Source organism: Natrix helvetica (genome assembly GCF_964273705.1).
Source record: "Natrix helvetica genome assembly, chromosome: 1".
Taxonomy (NCBI): Eukaryota; Metazoa; Chordata; class Lepidosauria; order Squamata; family Natricidae; genus Natrix; species Natrix helvetica.
Genome location: NC_138548.1, coordinates 45,628,806 through 45,653,630, shown reverse-complemented (window position 1 = coordinate 45,653,630; position 24,825 = coordinate 45,628,806). Strand labels below are relative to the sequence as shown.

The window sequence follows — 24,825 nt, the reverse complement described above, 5'->3', positions numbered from 1 at the left end:
AAAGTAATCTCTTGGCAGTACACGAGTTACATCCCATTCTGTGGCCAAAATTGGAAGGAATAAAAAACAAACATCTTATTGTTGCAAAATTAACTGGTCTCCTTCCTTGCAACCCATATTTTCCTCACTTACAGAATAATCGCTGCAGCAATGTAATGTGATTTTAATATACTAATATTGCATTTTGCCCTCTAATTTTCTTACAGATGCCATGACTGTGGAGCCATCCTGGAGGAGTATGATGAAGAAACACTGGGTCTGGCCATAGTCGTCCTCTCCACATTCATCCATCTCAGCCCAGATCTGGCTGCTCCTTTGTTGCTGGATATTATGCAATCTGTAGGAAGGTATAAACTTTCATTTTTCTTCTCATGTCCTTCTACAGATCAATGGCTTACAAATAAAGAGTGAATTTCAGCATTGTTTCGTATTTCTAATGCATCTACTATTTGAGCAACCCTAAATGAAATGGAATGGAATGAACCAGTGGTGGGATTCAGCCAGTTCGCACCACTTTGGGAGAACCGGTTGTTAACTTTCTGAGCAGTTTGGTGAACTGGTTGTTGGAAGAAATCATTAGGGCAGAGGACTGGTTGTTAAATTATTTGAATCTCACCACTGGAATGAACCCTGAAAGCACGAAAGTTGCTATCAGGGAAAGTAGATCTGTCTGAAGGTCCCCAATCCAGCTCCTTCCTTTGTCCCACCCAGCTGATTGATACCAAGGAGAAGGCTGAATTGATATTACACTGTCACATCATCTAAGCCACCATTTCGGCATCGAGTGACCAAACTGGAACACGCGTGCATGTGCATACATGTATGCGCGTCTGTGTGCCAGAGCGCCAGAAACCCGCATGCGGGCCCCAGCCATCTGGTCTTCAAGCACATGTGCACTGGCCAGTTGGTCTTTGCGTGTGCCAGAGCACCGGAAACCGGAAGAGCAGCTGGCCAGCACACGCATGCCTGGTTTTTGGCCGTTTTGGACCATTTTTCAGGCTATTTTTGACCATTTGGGGGTCATTTTCAGGCCATTTTTCAGGCTATTTTTGGCCTAAAAAACATCCCCAAAATGGCCAAAACCAGCCTGAAAATGGCCCAGAAAACAGCCTGGAAAATGGACCAAAATGAAGCTGAAAACAGCCAGAAAATGGCCTGGAAAACTGTCTGGTTTTTGGCTGTTTTTCGGGGCATTTTCAGGACATTTTCTGGTGCTCTGGCACCTGCGAAGAGCAGCTGGCGCTAGTGTCCGTCCGTCCACAGAGAGGGCTCTGTGTGCCACCTCTGGCACATGTGCCATAGGTCCACCATCATGGATCTAAGCCTTTTTCCATGTCTACCATTTTCTGTGTGAAGGAGGACACAGAGAATCATCATGATATTTGATAAGCACCTTTTTTAAATGAGCTATCTGACTTAGCCAATTGCTGCTCGGGCTTTCCTGGACATGGAAGATTTGTGCCAGGCTAACCAGGCAGCATATGTGCTTTAAGGCAAAGGGCAGATAAGAAATTGATACCTTTGAGAAAAGAGGAGCAGCAAAGGAAGGTGCCTCATATCAGTCCTCACAATTTAGATCCCTGGTGCCTGCATTAGTATCCTAAATTACCATTCTAGGAAATCTCCCAGCTTTCACTGAAAATACTGTTAACGTAAATGGGATCTCTTGCATACAAACTATACACCCTTCTCTATTCTTATGATAAGGAAAGTAGATTTATCAGTGAGTGCTCCAATACAGCCCTTTTACAAAACCATTGTGGCAGCTTTTTTTCTAACAAAAGATTGTTGAGCTAAGTCATCTTAGCTGAATTTTTATTTGATTGCATAACCAATTCCAACTGTTTTATTGGAAAAAAAATGATGTTTTTATTTAATTCTCTCCTTTCCCATCCCCTGGTCTTTTCCCCCTCACCAGGTTGGCTTCAAGTACCAATTTTTCTAATCAAGCTGAAAGGTATTGTATAATGATAATCATTTTTTTTGCAACAGGCCTACAGAACAAACAAAAGCATAAACATTTCTTATGAATATTTGATTTGGATCCAAAACAGAACAGCGATATTAGATGAATAATAGAGCTCCTCTTTGAGAGGAGATGGGCCGTTTAGAAGTATGAAAAATAAATAGATAATTTTGTATCAAACCGCTGCAGTATAAATCTAATATTTCCATAAACTAGTACAGAAATAGAGAGCTATCTAGAAAAAAATAGGGAACTCCTGAATATCCTCGCATACATTTCATTAAGGAGGTACATAACATGGTGTCTTTTGTCAGGTAACATCTGGAGTCTCAGATCATGTAGGAGAAATCCATAACTCAGTTCCAACCATGTCTATATTTAGCATGTAACAATTCTGCCAGGAGAAGTAACCATGTCATGGATTTATTTATGTGGAGTTTCTGATATTAACCGAGTGGCACTGAAAGGAGCCGTTCCACAGTAATTGCACATCATAAGTGTAATAGGATAAGATACTAATAGAGAAAAGAAAAAGTCACATGGGTACCAACATCTCTTGATATTTGATAATGTAATTATTCACTGTTTGATGATATCTCCTACCACTGAAGAATAGAGTACAAATTCAATATAGTGCTGCCTTTTGTAGTGATACAAAATATTTGACAGGAAATTATTAGTATTAGATTACACCTGTGCTGTTCTGGTTATAGGATGACATCTTATAAGACCTGCCTATATGATATCACACTTTTGTGTTTAATCAACACAAAAGTGGGATCGAGAGAGGAAGAACAAATATGCATGCCTGGCCTCTCCACTACCTGGGCAAGAAAGCCTTTTCTATTTATTTAGGCAACCCACGTGATTCAGAACCACGAAAAACCCCAAATCTATGCTTGTGTGAAATCTAAGGCATTCTGGCACTGTATGGACGGGTTATTTTGCATGTCTATGTATGGATTAAAAAGAATATTGTTTGATGGAAATGTCTTCACACATGTGGATGTAATGGCTGCCATTTAGATTGAACTAGCCAATAACATGGCGTTGCTCAGGTATTTATTTATAGGGGGAAGATGTCCAGACCAAATGTAATTTCTAATGTTGGATTTTCCCCCTTACCAGAGGGAGCCACCTTGTGGAGTACTGTGAAGCCATTACCATGGCAACTCCACTGCGCTGTATAGTAGAAGGCAGTATGGCACAACAGGCTGTATCTTAACAGAACAGAATCTTAACTTAACTTAACAAGGGGTGTTAGGGGTGTCTTACCCCCATAATATTTTTTTTCCAAAGAGTAAGTCCTCTATATACCAAGTTTGGTTAAAATTGCTCAAGGCATTCCAGAATTATTCTGGAACACACACACATGCACGCGCGCACACACACATGCACACACACACATAAATATTAGATCTTTCAAAGGATTGTTGTTTTCCTAGTTCTTATTTCTTTCAAGCTGTAAAGTATGAACAATCTGATTCTTAATGAATGCCCTTCTGTGTTCTTGTTGGTTCCTTCATGATGAAATATTTTAGTATGGTCACAATATTTTTCTCCTTCTTTCTCTCTTCCTTTACTTTAACACCCCATCCCCACCCCCAGTATGATGATTCCAGGAAATGCTGCAGGTGTGGCAAAGCAGTTCCTGCGTTGCATTTTCCATCAGCTTGCTCCCAATGGTATATTTCCACAGCTGTTTCAGAGCAACATCAAGGGTAATATGCTGTGCTTATAATTTATTTCTGAGACTCTGCATTATGTTCACATGAAATCCCACTAAAACAATTGTCATTTGCAGATGGAAACTTTTTACGAACCTTGGCCACCTCTCTTATGGATTTCAGTGAGCTGAGTTCTATAGCTGCATTGAGCCAACTCTTAGAGGTCAGTCTATTCTACTTCTTTAAGGTCCACTCTTGATACTATTTTCCCAATAGTTGTATGGACAAGTGTTTCATTTTCTACCCTTATACAGTGTTTTCCATTCTAAAGTTTGCTTGTACTGCAGTAAGCTGAAGACATTTATTCAATTGTGTAACATAGGAGTGAGTATTCTGTTGCCCTAAGGCTGCATCTAGCCCTTAGTTTAATTTCTGAACCTTTTGCAAAAAAGCTATTCAGATTGCTGGCTAGAGAAATCTGTTTCTTTACCAGCAGACGTCTGGGCAGGGAGGATGAAGAATGAGGAAGGAAAGCACAGAACCTGAGATAAATTGCAATTACTTTGAGATAGGAGGACTGGATTGAAAGAAAGTTGCCCATGTTGTGATGGAGTGAACATCCTTTTTTCACTCTTGAAAGTAGTCATTCATGTCCATCTGATAATAGAACAAACTCTAAAGGAACAGCCTATCACATTGTCCCCTTTCACTTAGACAGATGATTGCCAAATGCTAAGGCTAGGAAGGAAAAGGAAGGGAAAGTAGTTTATTGTAGTGTGAGTATTATACTGCAATCATATACATATTTTTTTGAATAAATCCCCTTGACATCAACAGGGCTTCAGGTTCCTGGAACGGATCCCGTTCAAATGCAACTCCATTCGGAACTAAATATGAAAAGTCTCCAGATCCAAAGAGCCCTATAACTCATAATTTCTGTCTTGCTGGCTTGAATTGAAGCCTGTTCTCTCTCATCAAAACCCTCATAGGTTCCAGCATTGAGATAAAATATTGATTGCTTGGTTGATCCATGGTAGAGATGTATCTCTTCAGTATATTGATGTTATTTAACGTAAGTGTAGAGGCCCAAGGAAGCCTGCAAAGCAAGGCTCCAGGCCAGATCGCTCCCTCCCAACAACACCAAATGGAACTGGCTTTGGAGGAAAGCAGTGAACATTGTGCCCCCCCACTCTTAAACCCCAAACCCAGTCCAGAAGGATACAGTAATCAATGTTATCAAAGGGCATTGAATGATCAAGAAAACCCAAGATGATGGACCTGAAAGATCTCTTTCTCTACACTGGCATGTTCAAATCTCTTTCTGCTCTTTTTCTTCTTAAGAGTTTTAACATACACTGTTACCCTTGAAACAGGAAGATTGCCTGTTGTAGCAGATTTGTGAGAAAAAACGTGAAGTGCTTAGATTTATACATATTTTAAGAAAAATGAAAATACCTTCCTGTTTTTACTTTGCATCTTTTGCCTGAATGGCTTACTTGTTTTCTTAGGGTTTAAACAACAAAAAGAATTTGCCAGCAGGAGGTGGAATGTTACGCTGCTTGGAAAACATTGCTACATTTATGGAAGCTTTGCCAATGGATTCCCCAAGCAATCTTTGGACTACAATCAGCAACCAGTTTCAAACTTTCTTTATCAAACTACCATGTGTTTTGCCCCTTAAGGTAGAGTTTCTAGTTCCAATCTAGTATATTCTGCGAGAGTCTTGTGTCTAAATTTTTGAGAGGCAAACACTGTGTCCAATCACTGTAAAGAACACCAGACATATAAATCAGCTATCTATTAACATCTGTTTTACCCTGGGCTACATATATTTTGATTTATGTGTGTGTATTTTGGTCAAATGTTTCTTTTTCATGGAGGTAGAAATGAGAATGGACAGTGGTGTGCCATTTCTATTTGGGCACCAGAATTTTTTCTTGGAATTTTTTTTGGCAAAGGTAGGAAGTACCGTATTTTTCGAAGTATAAGATGCATCGTGAATAGTGTTTAGGAGGCTTCTAGAGGGGTCCTGGGGGGTGCCCCCCCTAAAAAGAGCAAAAACCGTAATAAGGCAGTTCCAATGCATACGTTGGCGCCAAGGATTCCACCCACCTTTCGGCATCAGTGACTGGGGAGCAAGCCAGGCACAATGTAGAACATACGTTCTTGTCTAAGGATGTGCACTGGCCAGTGATGCCAGGTTAATGAATTGTCCTATCCCCAGGATGCATATTGTTACCTCGTTGGTGTTTGATCTGCATCTGTGCCTTTCCAGTGTCATAGTTTACCTGCTATCCAGCAAGACGTTAGGTGTAGGCACATTTGAAAGACCTACACTGCTTTCAGGGAAGGTGACCAAGCACGATTTGCCCAGCCTACTCCAACTCTACAGCTTTGTACCCTTGGTCTCTGAAGTTTTCAGCAGTGTTTTTCACAATCTTTCAAGCATTTATTTCATACTTGAGAGCTAGGAACTTTGTCCCCCCCCCTTTTTAAATTAAGCTATAGGGGTTTTTTAGAACCAAGGAATTTTGTTGAATTCTCCATTCTGTGTTTATTGATTGTGCAGCTCTGCTTTTCTTTGATAAATCTGACATTCCTAAATGCTGAATGAACGTGTGAAGAATAGCTTGTAATTCCTCTGTGTCCTTCTTTGCTTGAAGTGTTCATTGGATTCCAGTGTAAGGATAATGATCTGTTTGCTGAAGATTCCCACCAGTAGTGCTGCCAGGGTAAGTTAAAAGGGAAACAGTGGGAAACTGAATAGCTGTTCTAACACTAATGCAGTGAGATTTGCTTTTATTTAAAAAGGCGTTGTGTTGAGTACCTGTATTTACTCTCTGTCAGCTTTTTACATTTTTACAGTTCTCTTGGATAAAGGGAATAACTGAAGCATAAAAGAGAATCTGTTCAGGTGTTCTGTTTGTTATTTCTGTTTATATGGCCGCTCATCTCTTAGCAGTGACTCTAAGCAGCTACCTTAATATTAAAATTTAATATGTCCTAATAATATTTTTTTAAATCTGCCTATCCCAGGTCCTTGGGAAGGATTCAATAAGTAGATAAAATGCCAAATCCAGTCTATACAGCTGGCTCCCTCACTGCACAGCCAGCTATAATAATAATATAATGTCAATCAACAACCACAACAGTGCCCATAAATAAGCATCTACCTTGTGGATCAAATCAATAGTAGCTATGCTACAATGGCTGTTACTTTTTAAAAAGATTCCCCCACTCCCCATATACAACCCAAGGTGTTTCACATACCTAATAGAATAGAGTAGAATAGAATAACAGAGTTGGAAGGGATCTTGGAAGTCTTCTAGCCCAACCCCCTGCCTAGGCAGGAAACCTTATACCATTTTAGACAAATAGTTATCCAACATCTTTTTAAAAACTTCATTCACAACTTCTGGAGGCAAGTTGTTCCACTGATTAATTGTCCTAACTGTCAGGAAATTTCTCCTCAGTTCTAAGTTGCTTCTCTCCGTGATTAGTTTCCACCCATTGCTTCTTGTTCTACCCTCGGGTGCTTTGGAGAATAGTTTGACTCCTTCTTTGTGGCAACCCCTGAGATATTGGAACACTGCTTTCATGTCTCCCCTAGTCCTCCTTTTCATTAAACTAGACATACCCAGTTCCTGCAACCGTTCTTCATATGTGTTAGCCTATAGTCCCCTAATCATCTGTGTTGCTCTTCTCTGGAATATTCTCTAATATTCCTAATATTCCTTCTTCCTCCTATTTTCCCTATAACAACTCTGTAAGGTGAATTTGACTGAGAGAGAATGACTGAATGAAGACACTCAGCCAGTTTTTTTTTATGCTCCTTTCCTTAAAATGAGATCGAACTGCAGGAGAACTCCCAAACTGTAAATTCACATGAGGTAGTGCTACCCCATCCAGAACTAAAGATCAAATCATTGGATCCAGGAAGGCCTAAAATCCACAGCCACCTAATTTTGCTGAAGTTGGCCTGAAGCCTATTGTTGCCTATCAAGGCCCCTAGACACAGAAAATATCTGAACAACATCACTTGTAACTCCAGGGATATATAAATAAGTATCATTAGCATACTGATGAGATATCATCCCCTGCGAAAGATGAACTCACCCAGGTTCTTCATGTAGATGTTAAACAGGAGCAGGGAATATTAAAAACCCGAGCAACTTTTAAAAGAAGAAGCTTTGGACTAGATCTTCCCTTCCCTTAACCACACAGTACCAACTGGAACTGGAACTGGAACTGACCTACAGGAAGGAGAAGAACCACCCCAACACTTTCCCCCACTTTCAATATCCTGAACTGTCCAGAAGAATAGCATTATGAATGATATCAGAAACCACTAAGACTTCATTTATTATTATATGATTGTGCATTTGTATCTCCTCATCTTTACAATGTTTGTTTGTTCAATTTATATTGCTGCCTATTTCAGGTTGATGACTCTGCGCAACTAACAATGTTAAAAATTATAAAAAACAGAAAGACAAGTCTCCCTCCCTCAAAATGCACAGAAAGCAACAGCCCATAAAACAGCAGCCGAGATTCATCCTAACAATTAACATAGCCAATGTACAGGCTCAACCCCACCTCCTGATGCCCATGTCCAGTGATGCTTAAATTTTACACCAGATGTATCAGTAGAACAAGAATCGGTAATTAGCAAATTTAGCCAAACCAATCTTGAGGGTCTCTTTCTGGAGAATTTTAGCACTAATTTATTTATTTATGAAATGTAGGCGTTACTTCTGTCCATCTGGACTACAGTCGGTTTCCAATGGATGCCTACAACTTGTTGATGTATGATTGCTGTTGAACTTCCTTTGTTGCGAAGCATTGCAATTGAAATTCTGAGAAGGATCCAGAAGTTTCTGATGCCTTTTGGTCTCCAAAAGAGTGGCATAAATTGATCCCTTGGTGCTGTTGCTTGCTCTTCCAATGATAGAGGCTAGCAGTCTGGGACAACTTTTAGCATTTATCTAGTGACTATCCCAGAGGGAAAGTTCCATTTCCCCCTGAAACATCCTCCAGAGGTTCATTCAAGGTACTGGCTGGGAAATTCCTGAGTATCAGCCATGAGATGAATCAGCTTGGACGGCCACCGCCTTGCACCTTCCAAGTGAAAAATAAAAGCTTTGTTAGGGTGGAAAATTTCATAACATGTGCATTGTGCATTTTGCAGAGGCATGGAAATGTTCTGACATAATTATGATTATTGGTGTTATTATTACAGAGCCTGCTGGAGCCATTTTCAAAATTGCTGAGCTTTGTCATTCAGAATGCCATCTTTACCCTGGCTTATTTGATTGAACTGTGTGGCTTATGTCACCGAGCTTTCACAAAGGTAATTCAATTGTAGCTGCTTTAAAATTCTTTAGGGAGAGATGAAACAGTACCTTGTTATGCTTTCCAGCAGAACAGTGATTTAGGCAAATCTGTTTTATTTTTTAAATGAAAGATGCTATAATCCTCTAGTTAGGAGTAGGGTTATACGTGAAAGATTTACAACAATTATTTTAAATGATTTGGCAAATTTAAGTTGACTTCCTTGTTTTCAGATTTAAGATAACTCACTAAGAGAGAAAAGGAATCCATTGAATGGGCTTGCATCAGGGGTGAAATGCTACTGGTCCAGACCGGTTCGCCCAAACCAGTAGTAAAATAATGCTACCAGTTTGGGCAAACTGGTATTTCAGACGATCAGCTGTAATTCATATTCGCTAGAATCGTCGGATTTCCTGCTTTCTAGCTAACCTAAATCGCGTGGCACAGCGGACTCTCTCCTTCGCTGTTCTACTTACCTTTGCAGGCGTGCTCAGTAGCAGGCTCTGCCCACCCACCTGAATATCATCATGTCATTTTTGATGCTCTGTGCATGCGTGGAAGGTCCTGCGCATGCACGGGGGTGGCGCATGCGTGGAGGTGGCGCGTGTGCTCACATTTATGAACTGGTAGCGAAGGTAAGTTGATTTCACCCCTGGCTTGCATCCTGTTAAATAACTATCAGGATTTGGCAGTAGCAGCAAGAGCTGCATATCATATGACAGACTACTATGAATTTGGGATAAAAGTACTGTGATCCGATGTTAATCCTGCAAAAGAGTGATATATACTCTTCTTTGGACAAAAAATACCATCTGAAGTATTTCCAATCTAGAGGCTTTGTAGATTTTATCCTACTCTTAATTTGCACTTGGCACCAATTTTAATGGGAAGCAGATGATAATGAAACATCACAAGTGTCCATAATGCATCCAATCAACTGAAAAATAGCATGGTGTAGTGGTTAAAATAGCAGTTGAGCAGGCCAAGCTCAATTTAACATACCCAATATTGCTCTTGCTCAGTTATGACCTAGTAAAAATGAACAAACCCTAGCGAAAGGCTTCTTTTTAAGAACACACACAGTTGTTCAGTAGTTAAAGGCCACAAAAGGTTAGGTAATAATCAATTTCCCAAGGCAGGATTTCTTTTAGTAAAGTCTTTCGTTTTTGTTACAAGCAGAGAGGAACATCTGAACTATTTTATGCCAGTTAAACATTTTGCCCATTTAGCTCTGTAATTTTTTTTTTTTTTACCAATTTGGCAGCTATTCTCTAGATGTCAAGAAGAAAGAAGCAGTCCCCTCCTCCCCCCAGTCATCATGAACTATGTGTAATTTGTTTAAGTAGAGATACATTCTAACACTTCCAAATATAAGGCATTTCCTCTCTTTGGTGCTCATTTTATGAGCAAAATAAAAAGGGCGGCATCCTTGCATAATAAGTGTTTTAATTTAAGAAAGGATGGTCTTTTTCGTAGCACTGTCTGGAATGCTACCCTTTCACACAAGGGCATCAAAGTAGGCTAAGAGTTGCCAAACAGTGTTTCAGAGCTCTGTTTTGGAGCTTTTATAATAACCTGCATATAATATGCAGTCGCGAGGAGCGCGCAAAGTCCAGCAGAGGCAGGAAGGTTCTCGTCGTTCCCCAGTCGCTTTCAAGGACTGCGGAGCGCGAGCCGGCGGAGCACGCTCAGGAAGGCGGGGAATGGGATCACGTGTGCTGGAGGCTGAGGCAGCCTGAGCCTCCAGCACACGTGGTCCCATTCCCCGCCTTCCTGATGACGTCACCAGCCTCACCAGCCATAAACCTCACCGCACGTCACTGTTATGATTCTCAGGATTCACCCCCCCCCCCAATTCTGCTTTGAGTTAATATCTTCATTCATATTCTATAGTTGAGATCCTATATTCTAAACTCCTCTACAATGATGTTTTCACTCAGGGAAATGAGAGGCTGTTTCCACCAGTGGCTGTTTCTGTCTGCAGCTCATCTGTCCTCCTTCCTTACATTTGATCTGGACACTTGTGGGACTTTTAGAACAGAATAGCAGTTGTCACAGAAGTAAAAGGGAGAGGGGAGGAAATATAGGATGTTCAGTATCCAAACATTTACATAGGGTATATGCAAACTAGCACATAAATATGCATATATACACACATCCATGCAGACTGCAGATATGTGACAGAGTGCAGCAAAAGTCAGGTGCCACAGTCCAGTAGTAGATGATCTAAAGGAGACCATTGTATTAAAATTTGCAAACACCTTATTATACATAGGCATGTTTAAAGAGCATTCATCAGTAAGGAAAATCATCGGCCATTAAGAAAAGTTTAGAAGAAAATGGCTACCAGTTCAAACATTTAATGTAATTTATATAACAAATTGTCCATGACCCCTGATTTGGGGTACACCATGTCTATGCAGGAAAATATGGGTAGAAATAACTGTGCATACCCACCCCCCACCCACCCACCCCCACACCCCCCTGATACTAAAAATATGATTAACACTAATTTCCTTTATTTTAGGAAAGGGATAAGTTCTACTTATCCCGCAGTGTCATCTTAGAGTTACTGCAAGCTTTGAAGTTAAAGTCGCCTTTGCCAGACACCAATCTGCTGCTCTTGGTCCAGGTACAAACAAATATTGTAATAGTTTTCCAGTGAAAATGTTTGTCCTTTTTCTCTTCACTGTTTGAAAGGTTTGAGGTGGGATTAAAAAAAAAATGCTGCACTATTGAAGTACCATTACATGCTGTCATCCATCCTACTAAATTGTGCCACTTGAGGCAGCCAAATTCACCTTTCTGCAAAATACTTCATGCTGTGAAGCATTTTATCTTTGTGTCAGTTCAAGTCTGTTATATTTATGGCTATATGTCCACTGTATTTCCTTATCCTGTATATTTGTTCTTGGTGATCTCTCATGTTTTAAATTCTCAGCTGGAACAAATACCAAGCAATTTGCAAATGGGATGCTCTCCAAGGACAATATAATAAAACTTTCCATTTAGAGTTCTTTATAATCATTTTGTAATTAAAACATGCATGATGTTCCTAGCACCAGCTATTCTGATTTGCATAACAGAAGAGGAAAATATTAATGAAGTGCAAGTATTAGCATCAATGGTTGAAAATATATTTTGCAAAGTAGACAAGAAATGAAGACAGCTTTTAAATCTTATCTTTCCCCACGCAGTTAGTTTATTTATGTAAAAATAAAGTAACATTGAAGAGTGAACATTTCAAGTGCAGTAGAAAAAACGGAATGTGATCGCTGTGAGCCCAGAATCTCTCATTTCTATGGAACAGCATTGAATTGAAATTTAAGAATATTTTACAATTCAATACAATAGCAGAGTTGGAAGGGACCTTGGAGGTCTTCTAGTCCAAGCCCCTGCCTAGGCAGGAAACCCTATACCGTTTTAGACAAATGGCTATCCAACATCTTCTTTTTTTTTTTTCCAAAAACATTTATTGGTTTTTTAGAACATTTATAAGGAAAAGGGTAGGTGGAATGGTGTACAAATTTTGGCAGTTGCAAGTGTGGCAGACGCCCCCTTCCTCCAAACTCATAAGATACATCTAAGTATAAAACATTAATACATGATCATATAAAATCAGCATATTGATTCTAAAAGAAAAATTTTTTTCAATCAGCTTATATATTATGATATATAGTCTAGATATAATTTCATTATTACTTTCGGACTGTTTATAACAATGTGATTTTCTTATTCATTTTTGTGATCTGAGCTTTCTTGGTGTTGCCCCTTCTCCCCCCGCTGGCAGAGCTCCGGCCCCTCCCGTGTCCTGCGTGACCGTTGAAGAGTCTTCTGTTTTTTCTAGGTTCGCTTTATTTTTTTCCATAAAGGCCTGCGCTTCTATGGGTGTATTGATTCTGATTCTTGTCTCCTCCCAGAATATCAGCATCCCTTCAGGCATCAACCATCTAAACCACACCCCTTTCTGGTATAATTTATTCGCCAATTGCGAATAATTTCTCCTTTTCTCCCTAATTTTTTTTTGGGATCTGCTTCAAGATGGTTATCTCCCTGTCGTGATATGTCAATGCTTGCCCCCTTTGTACACCCAGAATTACGTCCCTTGTGCTTTTCCTAAGGAATTTAATATGGACCTCCCTGGGTACATTGTGTGTTCTGGCATATGCTGAATTCACTCTATAAACCAGATCTATCTCCCATTCCATCTGTTGTTTATCTTTGTGTATGTATTCAGCTAAGATATTAGTCATAATGTCCCTTATATTTTCCCCATCTGCTTCTATAACATTTTGAAATCTAAGATAAAAGGACATTCTCTCAAACTCTGTTTTCATTTGTTGGATATCAAGTTCTTTGTTACCCTTCTGTAGAGCCTCTACCCCCCCCCCTCGCCTCCGCCACCCCACCCTCCACAAGGTCCAGTCTCTGTGAGTTCTTATAAATTTGGACTTGATTCTCTTTAATTTCCTCCTTCATTTCCTTTAATTGTTTCTTAATTTCTTCCTGGCCCTGTATGAGTTGCTGAAGCATTTGTTGCAAATCCATCTCTGTATTCTTAGGTTGCATCAGTTCTGTAATCTTTGACTGTGTGGCAGGACTGGATGTTGCAGATGTCGGTGCAGAGGTAGCAAAGCCAGGCTTTCCAGGTGGTGGTCTTTTTGGAGACATAGTTTATAAAATAGAGAGATCAGTCAGTATAGAGACTGGACAGCTTATCCAACATCTTCTTAAAGACTTCCAGTGTTGGGGCATTCACAACTTCTGGAGGCAAGCAGTTCCACTGATTAATTGTTCTCACTGTCAGGAAGTTTCTCCTCAGTTCTAAGTTGCTTCTCTCCTTGATTAGTTTCCACCCATTGCTTCTTGTTCTACCCTCATGTGCCTTGGAGAATAGTTTGACTCCCTCTTCTTTGTGGCAACCCCTGAGATATTGGAACAGTGTTATCATGTCTCCCCTAGTCCTTCTTTCTATTAAACTAGACATACCCAGTTCCTGCAACCGTTCTTCATATGTTTTAGTCTCCAGTCTCCTAATCATCTTTGTTGCTCTTCTCTGCACTCTTTCTAGTGTCTCCACATCTTTTCTACATCGTGGCGACCAGAACGGAATGCAGTATTCCAAGTGTGGCCTTACCAAGGCATTATAAAGTGGTATTAACACTTCACATGATCTTGATTCTATCCCTCTGTTGATGCAGCCTAGAACTGTGTTGGCTTTTTTTGGCAGCTGCTGCACACTGCTGGCTCATATTTAAGTGGTTATCCACTAGGACTCCAAGATCCCTTTCACATTTACTACTGTTGAGCAAGGTACCACCTATACTGTACCTGTGTATTTCATTTTTGTTGCTTAAACGTAGAACCTTACTCTTTTCACCATTGAATTTCATTTTATTAGATAGTGCCCACGTTTGTCAAAATCCTTATGTATCTTTAGCTTATCTTCTGGAGTGTTGGCTATTCCTGCCAGCTTGGTGTCATCTGCAAGTTCCCCATTTATTCCCTCATCCAAATCATTAATGAAGATGTTGAAGAGTACTGGGCCCAAAACAGAGCCTTCGGGTACTCCACTACATACTTCTCTCCATGTAGATGCAGTTCCATTGAGGACTACACGTTGAATGCGGTTGGTCAGCCAGTTACAAATCCATCTGGTGGTGATGCTGTCTAACTCACATTCTTCTACTTTATCTAGTAGTAGGTTATGGTCTACCTTATCAAATGCCTTATTGAAGTCCAAGTAAACTATATCGACGGCATTCCTCTGGTCCACTAATTTTGTCACATTATCAAAGAATGCAATAAGATTAGCCTGGCATGATCTGTTTTTGACAAACCCATGTTCGTTTTGGTTATTACTTTGTTTGCTTTTAGGTGTTTGCTAATTCTTTGCTTGATTATTTTTTCCAGAATTTTTCCTGGTATTGAGGTCAGGCTGATAGGTCTGTAGTTTCCTGGATCTAATTTTTTCCCTTTTTTGAAGATGGGAATCACATCAGCTCTTTTCCAGTCCTCTGGCAGTTTCCCGGTGCTCCAGGATCTCTGAAAGATATAGTTCAGTGGTTCTGAGATCTCGTCTGCCAGTTCCTTCAGAGTTTTTGGAGGAGGAGCTTCCGGCGATGGCGGTCGCCTCTTGAGCGCCAAGAACTATAGCGGAGCCCCAATGGGGGGGAAGGGGTTGCTGCCGGCCCCCGTTCCATCCGAGGGCCGAGAGTTGGACTGCTGAACCACCCTGGCCTGCTTTGGACCTATTTCGGTCCGTCAGGGTGGTCGGGGAGGCCGGGGAGACCAGAGAGAGGCCAGAGAGAGGTGAGAGGCTGGAAAATGGATGCGGGGGCCGGGGGCTGAAGGCAGGAAGAGGAACGGCGACGGCGCGCATATGTTTGGCGCAGGCGATGGCGGAGGGAGTAAAGAGTAAAGAGACGTCCGTGAGAGTGACTGGCAGGGCCGGGACTGGCTGAGCAGAATGGAACTGAGCAGCTGAGCAGCTGAGTAAACGGCAGAGACGGCAGCGGCGGCAATGAGAAGAACGGGAGAGGAGACGCCGCTGCCAGGGGGCCTTGCTGAAGATCTGCTATCTCCGAGCGCCCCTTGGTGGCTCCCCCCGCCTGCAGACCAGCCAGCACTAATAAGAAGACGCCGAAGGCTTAACATCAGGATATTGGAACGCTGGGTGAGAGCCTGGAATATGAAGTTTTTTGGGCTTTTTGGGAGGGAGCCAGGACAGAGTCTGGAGTTACAGGACGATGGCTGGGGGTGGTCTAGAACAGCAGAAGCTACCGGAAGATCGGGCCTAGGGCCATGGAGAGGCCGGAGTGGTGCCTGGATTAAGCAGGCCTAGGCTAAGAACGCCCCCCACCCACTGAGGACCCTAGACTTCTGTCCATGAGCTCATGCTCACCTGGGACCATCCTATGCCCACTCGGGACCATATAGGGCTTTCACCCACTTTTGTCATCTTTTATCATCGTTTATCATCTTTGCCACCTCTATTATGCCTGCACCATCTGGACATTTGGACTTCTATCTGCCCCCCCCCTCCTATCCTCATCCAAATACGAACAGGATTCTGCCTCTTACCCCCCCCCCTACTGACTTTGTTACCATCTGCAGCACCTTAACCCCACTGGATTTTTATATCAATTTACCTGAGGTCAGACCTGCTCCGCCTGCGGGAGGCCCCTCTCTCGCAGGCATGGCCCTTGGCTCTCTCAAGGGCCCGCCTCGATGACGGGTTTGTCAACCCCGAGAGGTGCAGGAAACGGAAGCTAAGGGGTTTTTTAATTAAATGCTTTGTATCTTTTTTAGGGGGTTCCAGGGTGGGGGGGAGGGTCCATCAGACTGGGAGGGAAGCCAGTGCCAGGCAAACAGGTGAGTCCAGGAAGGAAGGGAACGAGGTGGGGGGGGAAAGAAAAGGTCATTTCAACGGAGGGTTGTTTTATTACAACGGTCGTGGGGAGAGGGGGATGCGAGGACAGGAGAAGATCCCAAGGTCGGTTGGGAGACCGTGGCTGCTGGCTACGCCCGGTCGTTTGTACCAACCCCCGCAGTCTGGGTGGTCAGGAGCTACAGAGCCAGGGCCTGCGGCTGATGCTTTGCAATGCAAGGTCTGTGATTAACAAGGCCCCCCTCATCAATGAGTTGATCTCAGAGGGGGAGCTAGACCTTGCAGGGATAATGGAGACCTGGTTGGGCCACGAGGGCGGTTTGCCCCTCGTGGAAATGTGCCCACCGGGTTTCCGGGCATTTCATCAGCCCCGGGCCCTGGGTAAGGGTGGTGGGGTGGCGGTAGTTATTCGGGAATGTTTGGAGCCGAGAGAGTTCACTGTTCCTCAGATACCCGGGTGTGAGTCCCTTGGTGTGAAATGGGGCCCAGGGAGGCAGTGGGGCTTGCTGATTGTATACTTGGCTCCTCGCTATGCATCAGCAGCCCTGCCCGAGCTCCTCGAGCTGATCTCGGAAACGGCAGTTGAGACCCCCAAGCTTCTGGTTATGGGAGATTTCAACTTGCCGTCGACGGGAGAGGCTTCTGAGTTGGCTCGGGAGTTCATGGCTTCCATGACGGCCATGGACCTGACCCAATTAGTTCAGGGCCCCACTCACGAAGGTGGTCACACACTGGATCTTGTTTTTGTATCTGAGCAGTGGACGAGTGATCTGGGAATGGGGGATTTAGTCATCACGCCCCTGTCATGGTCTGATCACTCATCTCTCTGGCTGAACTTCCCTGGCGCTACCTCCCACCGTGAGGAGGCGGAACCAGACTGTCTAAGCTGGTACCGCCCCAGGCACCTGATGGAACCGGATAGATTCCAGACGGAGCTTGGGCCAATACCTATAGCCCTGACCCGCTCCCGGTCGGAGGACCTAGCGGCCACCTGGAATAGGGCGGCGGCTGGGGCCTTGGACCGGGTTGCGCCTTTGCGACGTCTCCTGCGGCAGCGATCCACCCGGGCTCCTTGGTTTACCGAGGAGCTGAGGGTGATGAAACGCCACAGGAGACGTCTAGAGAGCAGGTGGAGGTCCTCACGCTCCGAATCTGATCGAGCACAGGTAAGAGCCTACTTGCGGACTTACCTTGTGGAATTAAGGGCGGCCAAACATAGACATTGTGCCGCCCTTATTGCGTCCGCCGATAACTGCCCTGCCGCCCTGTTTCGGGTGACCCGCTCCCTCCTATCACAGAGGACGCGGGGGGCACCCCTGCAGGGAAGAGCAGAGGAGTTTGGGGAATATCTGCAGGACAAAGTCGCTCAGATCCGGAGCGGATGGGCCCCCTTCAGTGGACCGGACGAGCCGTCAACAGCGAGTCTTGTGAGACCACTCTGGGAGGAGTTTGACTCTGTTGCCCCCGAGGATTTGGACAGGTTATGTGGACGGCTGCGACCCACCACATGTTCAATGGACCCGTGTCCCTCCTGGCTAGTACTGGCATCCTGGGAGACGACACGAGGCTGGCTTCTGGGCCTGGTGAACGCTTCGTTGGGTGAGGGATCCTTGCCAACCGCCTTGAAAGAGGCGGTGGTGAGGCCCCTGCTCAAGAAGCCTTCACTGGACCCAACGGAACTAGCTAATTACCGTCCAGTCTCCAACCTTCCCTTTTTGGCGAAGGTTGTTGAGAATGTGGTGGCGCAGCAATTTCCGCGACACCTCGACGAATCCGAATATCTAGACTCACGCCAGTCCGGTTTCCGACCCGGGCACAGCACGGAGACAGCCTTGGTCGCGTTGGTCGATGATCTCTGGAGGGCCAGAGATAGAGGTTGTTCCTCTATCCTGGTCCTATTAGACCTCTCAGCGGCTTTTGATACCATCGACCATGGTATCCTATTGCGCTGGCTGGGGGGGATGGGAGTCGGAGGCACCATTCTACGGTGGTTCGGCTCCTACCTCTCTGACCGGACGCAATGTGTGTTGACAGGGGGGCAGAGGTTGACCCTGAGGCCACTCTCTTGTGGGGTGCCGCAGGGGTCGGTCCTCTCGCCCCTCCTGTTCAACGCATATGTGAAGCCACTGGGGGAGATCATCCGTGGTTTGGGGGTTGAATACCATCTGTACGCTGATGATACGCAGCTGTACATCTCAACCCCAAACCACCCCAACGAGGCTGTCGAAGTGATGTCCCGGTGTTTGGAAGCCGTCAGGGTCTGGATGGGGGACAACAGACTCAAACTCAACCCCTCCAAGACTGAGTGGCTGTGGCTACCGGCACCCCGGTTCAGCCAGCTAACTCCATCGCTGGCCATAGGGGGTGAACAACTCCCCCCTGTGGAGCGGGCGTGCAATTTGGGCGTCCTCCTAGATGCCCGGCTGTCTATGGATGACCATGTGGCAGCCGTGGCAAGGGGGGCGTTCCACCAGGTTCACCTGGTGCGTCAATTGCGCCCCCTACTGGACCGGGATGCCCTACGCACGGTCACTCATGCGCTGGTGACGTCTCGCCTGGACTACTGCAATGCCCTCTACATGGGGCTTCCCTTGGGACGCATCCGAGGACTACAGCTAGTCCAGAACGCAGCCGCGCGGGTGATTATGGGGAGCTCAAGATACTCCCACGTGACACCTCTCCTGCGCGAGCTGCACTGGCTGCCTGTGGTTTTTCTGGTGCGTTTCAAGGTATTGATTACCATCTTTAAAGCGCTCCATGGCACAGGACCCAGTTACCTGCGGGATCGTATCCTCCCGCACACATCCCTACGACCAATCCGCTCTCACAGGGAGGGACTTCTACTGGTGCTGTCCACTAGGCAGCGCCAGCGGGCGACGCCTAGGGGTAGGACCTTCTCTGTGATGGGCCCAACCCTCTGGAATGACCTCCCCCCGATATTAGAACTACCACTGACTTCCGTTCCTTCCGTCAAAAATTAAAGACTCACCTGTTTCGATTAGCTGGCCTGGCACATTCTTAGTTTTTACCTCCCGGTGGATATATTTTAATGGGTAATTTTGGGTAATATTTTAACTCCTGGGTTATTAGAGCTCTTAATGTACTATATTTATTATTCTATATACAGTCTTGCAACCTCCTCCACCTACCTACGTATTTAATTATTTAACTGTTTTATGTATGTATTTTATAACGCATTTTAGTGACTGTACACCGCCCCGAGTCCCTTTCGGGAGAGGGGGCGGTCTATAAATACGAATAATAAATAAATAAATAAATAAAACCCTGGAGTGTAATCCATCCAGTCCTGGTGATTTGAACTCGTCTAGGGTAGACAGGTGCTCACTTACCATTTTCTTCCCTATTTCAACTTGTGTTCCTAATTTGATTTTTGTGGTGCTGCTTTTGATAGGTTGGACTGTTTTATCCCCTTGTGTAAAGACAGATGCAAAACATGAGTTAAATAGTTCTGCTTTCTCCTTGTTGCTAGTCACCTTATTGCCACTTTCTCCCAGCAATGGACCAATTGTTTCCTTAACTTTTTTCTTGTTTTTAACATGTTGGAAGAAGCTTTTTTTGTTATTTTTTACTTTTGTGGCAAGCCTTTCTTCATTGTGAACTTTAGCTTTCCTCACTTCATCTTTACATGCTTGGGCTATTTGCTGATATTCTGCCTTAGTTATGCTCCCCCCCGCTTTCCACTTTTTATACTTATCTTTTTTGTCTTTCAATTTGTCAGAGAGTTCTTTATGCAGCTCTTTATGGTTTCTTTTGGGAGCTGTTATTTTTCTTCTTCATTGGTATTGTGCTAGACTGGGCTTTTGTAATCTCATTTTTCAAAATTTCCCAAGCTTCTTGAGTTGTTTTCACTTTGAGGATTCTCATCCATGGAATTTTTCCCAAGCTCTCTCTAAGTTTATTGAAATTAGCTCTCTTAAAATCCAAGACTCTAGTTTCACTTTGTTATACTACTACGACTCTAGTCTTCACTTTGTGTTTGCATAATGTTGAATTCCAATATTGCATGGTCACTTGCCCCCAGGGTTCCTGTGGCTTCAACACCTTCTATCATTTCCTCTCTGTTAGTGACAATTAAGTCCAATATGGCTGATCCCCTTGTTCCCTTCTCTACTTTTTGGGAAACAAAGTTGAATCACATCAGCTCTTTTCCAGACCTCTGGTAGTTACCCGGTGCTCCAGGAAAGATATAGTTCAGTGGTTCTGAGATTTTGTCTGCCAGTTCTTTCAGAACCTGGAGTGTAATCCATCCGGTCCTGGTGATTTGAACTCGTCTTCCCTATTTCAACTTGTGTTCCTAATCTGATTTTTGTGGTGCTGTTTTTGATAGGTTGGACTGTTTTATCCCTTTGTGTAAAGACAGATGCAAAACATGAATTAAATAGTTCTGCTTTCTCCCTATTGCTTGTCACCTTCTTGCCACTTTCTCCCAGCAATGGACCAATTGTTTCTTTAACTTTTTCCTGGATTAAAATAACTATTGGGTTCAGAGGTATTTTATGAGAAGAGTACTCCACTCCTCTACTCACAATAGAATTCCCTATGCCACCAGGCTTGAAATTTTGGGCTTGGTCAATCTGGAATTGCGCTGCCTGTGGTTCGATCTAAGCACAGTACACAAAATTATCTGTTTGTTTGTTTTATTGGATGTATATGCCGCCCTTCTCCCAAAGGACTTAGGATGGCGTACAGCATTAAAAAACACATATTACAAAACTTAAAAGAAAATTAGAAACAATCCAAGAAACAAACCGAATTAATAGAACACTTTTTAAAAATTAGATAAAATTAACAGGCCAGGCTGGCTTGCTGGAAAAGCCAACTTTTTAGGGCGTGTCGGAAGGACCGGAGGTCGGGGATTATGCAAAGCTCCGGGGGCAGCTCATTCCAGAGGGAAGGTGCTCCCACAGAGAAGACTCTCCCCCTGGGGGTCGCTAGCCGACACTGTCTGGCCGATGGCACCCTGAGGAGGACAACTTTGTGGGATGGCACTGGATGGTGGGAGGCTACTGGTGGCAGTAGGTGTTCTTGCAGGTACCCTGGGCCTAAGCCATGGAGCGCTTTAAAGGTCATAATTAGTACCTTGAATCGCACCCGGAAAACAACTGGCAACCAGTGCAGGCTGTCTAAAAGGGGTGTAACATGGGAGCACCTAGGTACCCCCATGATAACCTGCGCGGCCGCATTCTGGACCAGCTGAAGCCTCTGGATGCTCTTCAAGGGCAGCCCCATGTAGAGAGCGTTGCAGTAGTCCAGGCAAGAAAGGACGAGGGCATGAGTGACTGTAAATAGAGCATCCCGATCCAGGAAGGGGTGGAACTGACGTACCAGGTGAACCTGGTAAAAGGCCCCCCTGGTCACGGCCATCAGGTGTTCTTCTAAACTAAGCCGCGTGTCCAGGAGGACTCCCAGTTTGCGGGCCCTCTCTGAGGGGGGTAAAATTTCTCCCCCTATCATCAAAGATGGAACAAGATGCACAAATCGGGATGACGGAAACCACAGCCACTCAGTCTTGGAGGGATTGAGCTTGAGCCTGTTCCTCCCCATCCAGATCCGCACAGCCTCCAGGCATCGGGACATCATGTCAAGGGCATCGTTTGGGTGGTTTGAGGTAGAGATGAAAAGTTGGGTATCATCAGCATATTGAAGATACTGTACCCCAAAACCACGGATGATCTCGCCCAGCGGTTTCATATATATGTTGAACAAGAGGGGTGAGAGAACCAACCCCTGGGGCACCCCACAAGTGACGCGCTTGCAACCGACTGCAACTGATCCGACTACAATGTCTTGCTTGTCAACAACTTCTTCAGCTTCAACCATAATAATACATGGGCAAACAACCAATGCAAACTCAAGGTAAACCGCTTCAAAGTCGACTGCAGAAAATACGACTTCAGCAACAGAGTGGTCAACGCATGGAATGCTCTACCCAACTCCTTGTTACAGCCTCAAACCCTCACAGCTTCAATCTCAAACTGTTTATCGTGGACCCCACCCCATTCTTAAAAGGTCCACAAAGGGGGTGTGCATAAGCGCACCTATACAGTCCCCATTTTTCTGTATTTACTTCCTTTGTTCATGTTTATGTTCATACCTATACTTGTTATCTTATACATGTTTGATAAACAAATGAATAATAAATAAATAAATAAACTAAGTATTATGTGGTTGAGGCACTACTCAACTTGGCAGGTACAGAACCATAACTCCCCTTCATCTTTTTTCCCAAGGTGACTGTACTAGCAGAAGTAAAAATTATTTGATTCGTAAATCAAATCTGCATTATTCTTAAAGACATAAATCTAGACAGGCGTCTAATAAATACTGAAATATTCCACAATTACACTTTATTTATATCTTTTTGCCCAACTTGTATTGTTTAGAAGCTACTGTCACGGAGTCTAATGTAAATGGTTCTAGGATTTTTAAAACTATTTTCTTCTTTAGGAATTTTTTAAAAAGCACAGGTTCCTCATATATTTTACAAATGGGGTCAGAATTGCTCCTAGACATAATAATATTCTTTGATAGCTTTTTACTAACCTTAACTATCACTGTATCTTTTTATTCTTGATGAATGTATTTTATTCTCCATATGTACACTGAGAGCTTATGCACCAAAGACAAATTCCTTGTGTGTCCAATCACACTTGGCCAATAAAGAATTCTATTCTATTCTATTCTATTCTATTCTATTCTATTCTATTCTATTCTACTCTACTCTACTCTACTCTACTCTACTCTACTCTACTCTACTCTACTCTACTCTACTCTATTCTATAAGAAGTGGTAGTGTAGGACAGTAGAATTGACCTAATTGGAAATCTGAAATTGTGAACGCAGATTGTATCCCCAAATTCTGTGGCTACATATCAAATGGTACAAGTTTTCTTCAACAAGCGGGTAATCTGAATAGAAAATGCTCCATTCCAAAAGATTAACGGAGAGCTCTTCATGTTTGGTAAACAAGACCCTGCTCATCGCAACAGTTCTTCTTTGAGGTTAAAGGATTCACATTACAAGGGCTGAAGTGGAAGAACACAAGAGATGTCACTTATTCAAGTCAAATTGTTTTACATTTTTATATACAGCCACCTGGCAGGGGCTGACCTCTAACGCAGAGTGACTGCTCTGGCAATCACTGGCACTTAACCATGTCAAAATGACAATCAGCTGAAACAGAAGTGACCAGGCTGGCCCATGGCAAAATGCCAAGCTCTGCAAATTTGCTCCTAGGGTCACCCATCATTCCTCATGATTGACAGGCTCTCCCCCCCCCCCCTATTTGAAGCACCTGGCTTATACATATTCTTATCTTAAGTTATTCTATCTCCGAAACGGGGATGCATTCAAAACAAATGATATTGGCAAGTAGGTTTTCCTATGCTGGAACTACACTAGAAGGAAATTTAGCATGGTCCAAAGAGGTAACAGAATATTCCAGCATTCTTCAAAACTGTTGGTTCTTGGACTGACCGGTTTTGCACACTGAGGAATACGGGAGGCATGGAATAGAGAACTAGAACCCAGCTTTACACCATGAATTCACATTCATACCAATGAAAAACTATATTTTTATTGATTAGTTAATATTAACTAAAATACCAACATATTTATATAAAATTTAACAGGAGTATCTATTTTTTGCTTTTTAGGAAAAGCTGGAAAGATTTAGATAATTGCTAAGGATATTCTATTAAAAACAAAAACTTGCTTTGTGTGGTGTGTTCTTCTGTTGTAATTGTTCTAAGGCAGGGGTGTCAAGCTTGATTTCATTGAGGGCTGCATCAGGGTTATGTTTGACTTCCAGGGATTGGGGTGGGCGTGGCCATCTCAACGTTACCTGTGTCGGGGGTGCCTGTGGCGGCCCGAGTGCTCTGCCAGCTAAACAGGTTCCTGAGCTCCGTTTTCAGCTGCCATGGCCTCCTGCAACCCCCTGCCGCATGCTGCCCTCTCAAACTCCATTTTCGCTGGCAGAAGGTTGCAGGAGGCCGTGGCAGCTGAAAACGGAGCTCAGGAACCCGTTTCACTGGCAAAAGCACTGCAGGTTGGTCCTTCTCAGCTTCCAGGGTGGCCCTGTGGGCCAGACCTAAGTACCTTGTGGGCCGGATCCAGCCCCCAGGCCTTGAGTTTGACACCCCTATTCTAAGGGCTGTGACTGTGTATCACGCCATGGGCCATCTTGGTTCCTTCTGTTTCAGATGGTTCTTGTTCTGGTATAGTAAAGTGCTGGACCACTCATTCTGCAGTAGACCACTGACAGGTGGTTGTAATTTAAAATGTAAAACACTTTTCCTTGAATAAGTGACATCTGTTCAGTTATTTTATTCCACGAATTCTTGGCTCCAAGGAAAGAAGATGGAAATCAGTAGGATCTTCTTTACCAAGTATGAACAGCCCTCAATACGTTTTTTGGGGATGTACTTTGAGTACATCTTTGAGTTTTTTAG

General features: G+C 43.6%; 1 protein-coding gene across 10 annotated transcripts in view; it reads left to right on the top strand.

Annotated features, from left to right (window-relative positions):
- UNC79 (unc-79 homolog, NALCN channel complex subunit) overlaps nt 1–24,825 on the top strand; it is a 139,092-nt gene that overhangs the window by 86,855 nt on the left and 27,412 nt on the right. For all 10 annotated transcript variants that reach the window (XM_081939435.1, XM_081939440.1, XM_081939437.1 and 7 more), the window contains 8 exons: nt 207–347; nt 1,919–1,957; nt 3,575–3,687; nt 3,771–3,856; nt 5,142–5,315; nt 6,297–6,365; nt 8,873–8,983; nt 11,492–11,596. In XM_081939435.1, the coding sequence (XP_081795561.1) occupies nt 207–347; nt 1,919–1,957; nt 3,575–3,687; nt 3,771–3,856; nt 5,142–5,315; nt 6,297–6,365; nt 8,873–8,983; nt 11,492–11,596 (838 nt within the window). The remainder of the gene's footprint in view (nt 1–206; nt 348–1,918; nt 1,958–3,574; nt 3,688–3,770; nt 3,857–5,141; nt 5,316–6,296; nt 6,366–8,872; nt 8,984–11,491; nt 11,597–24,825) is intronic.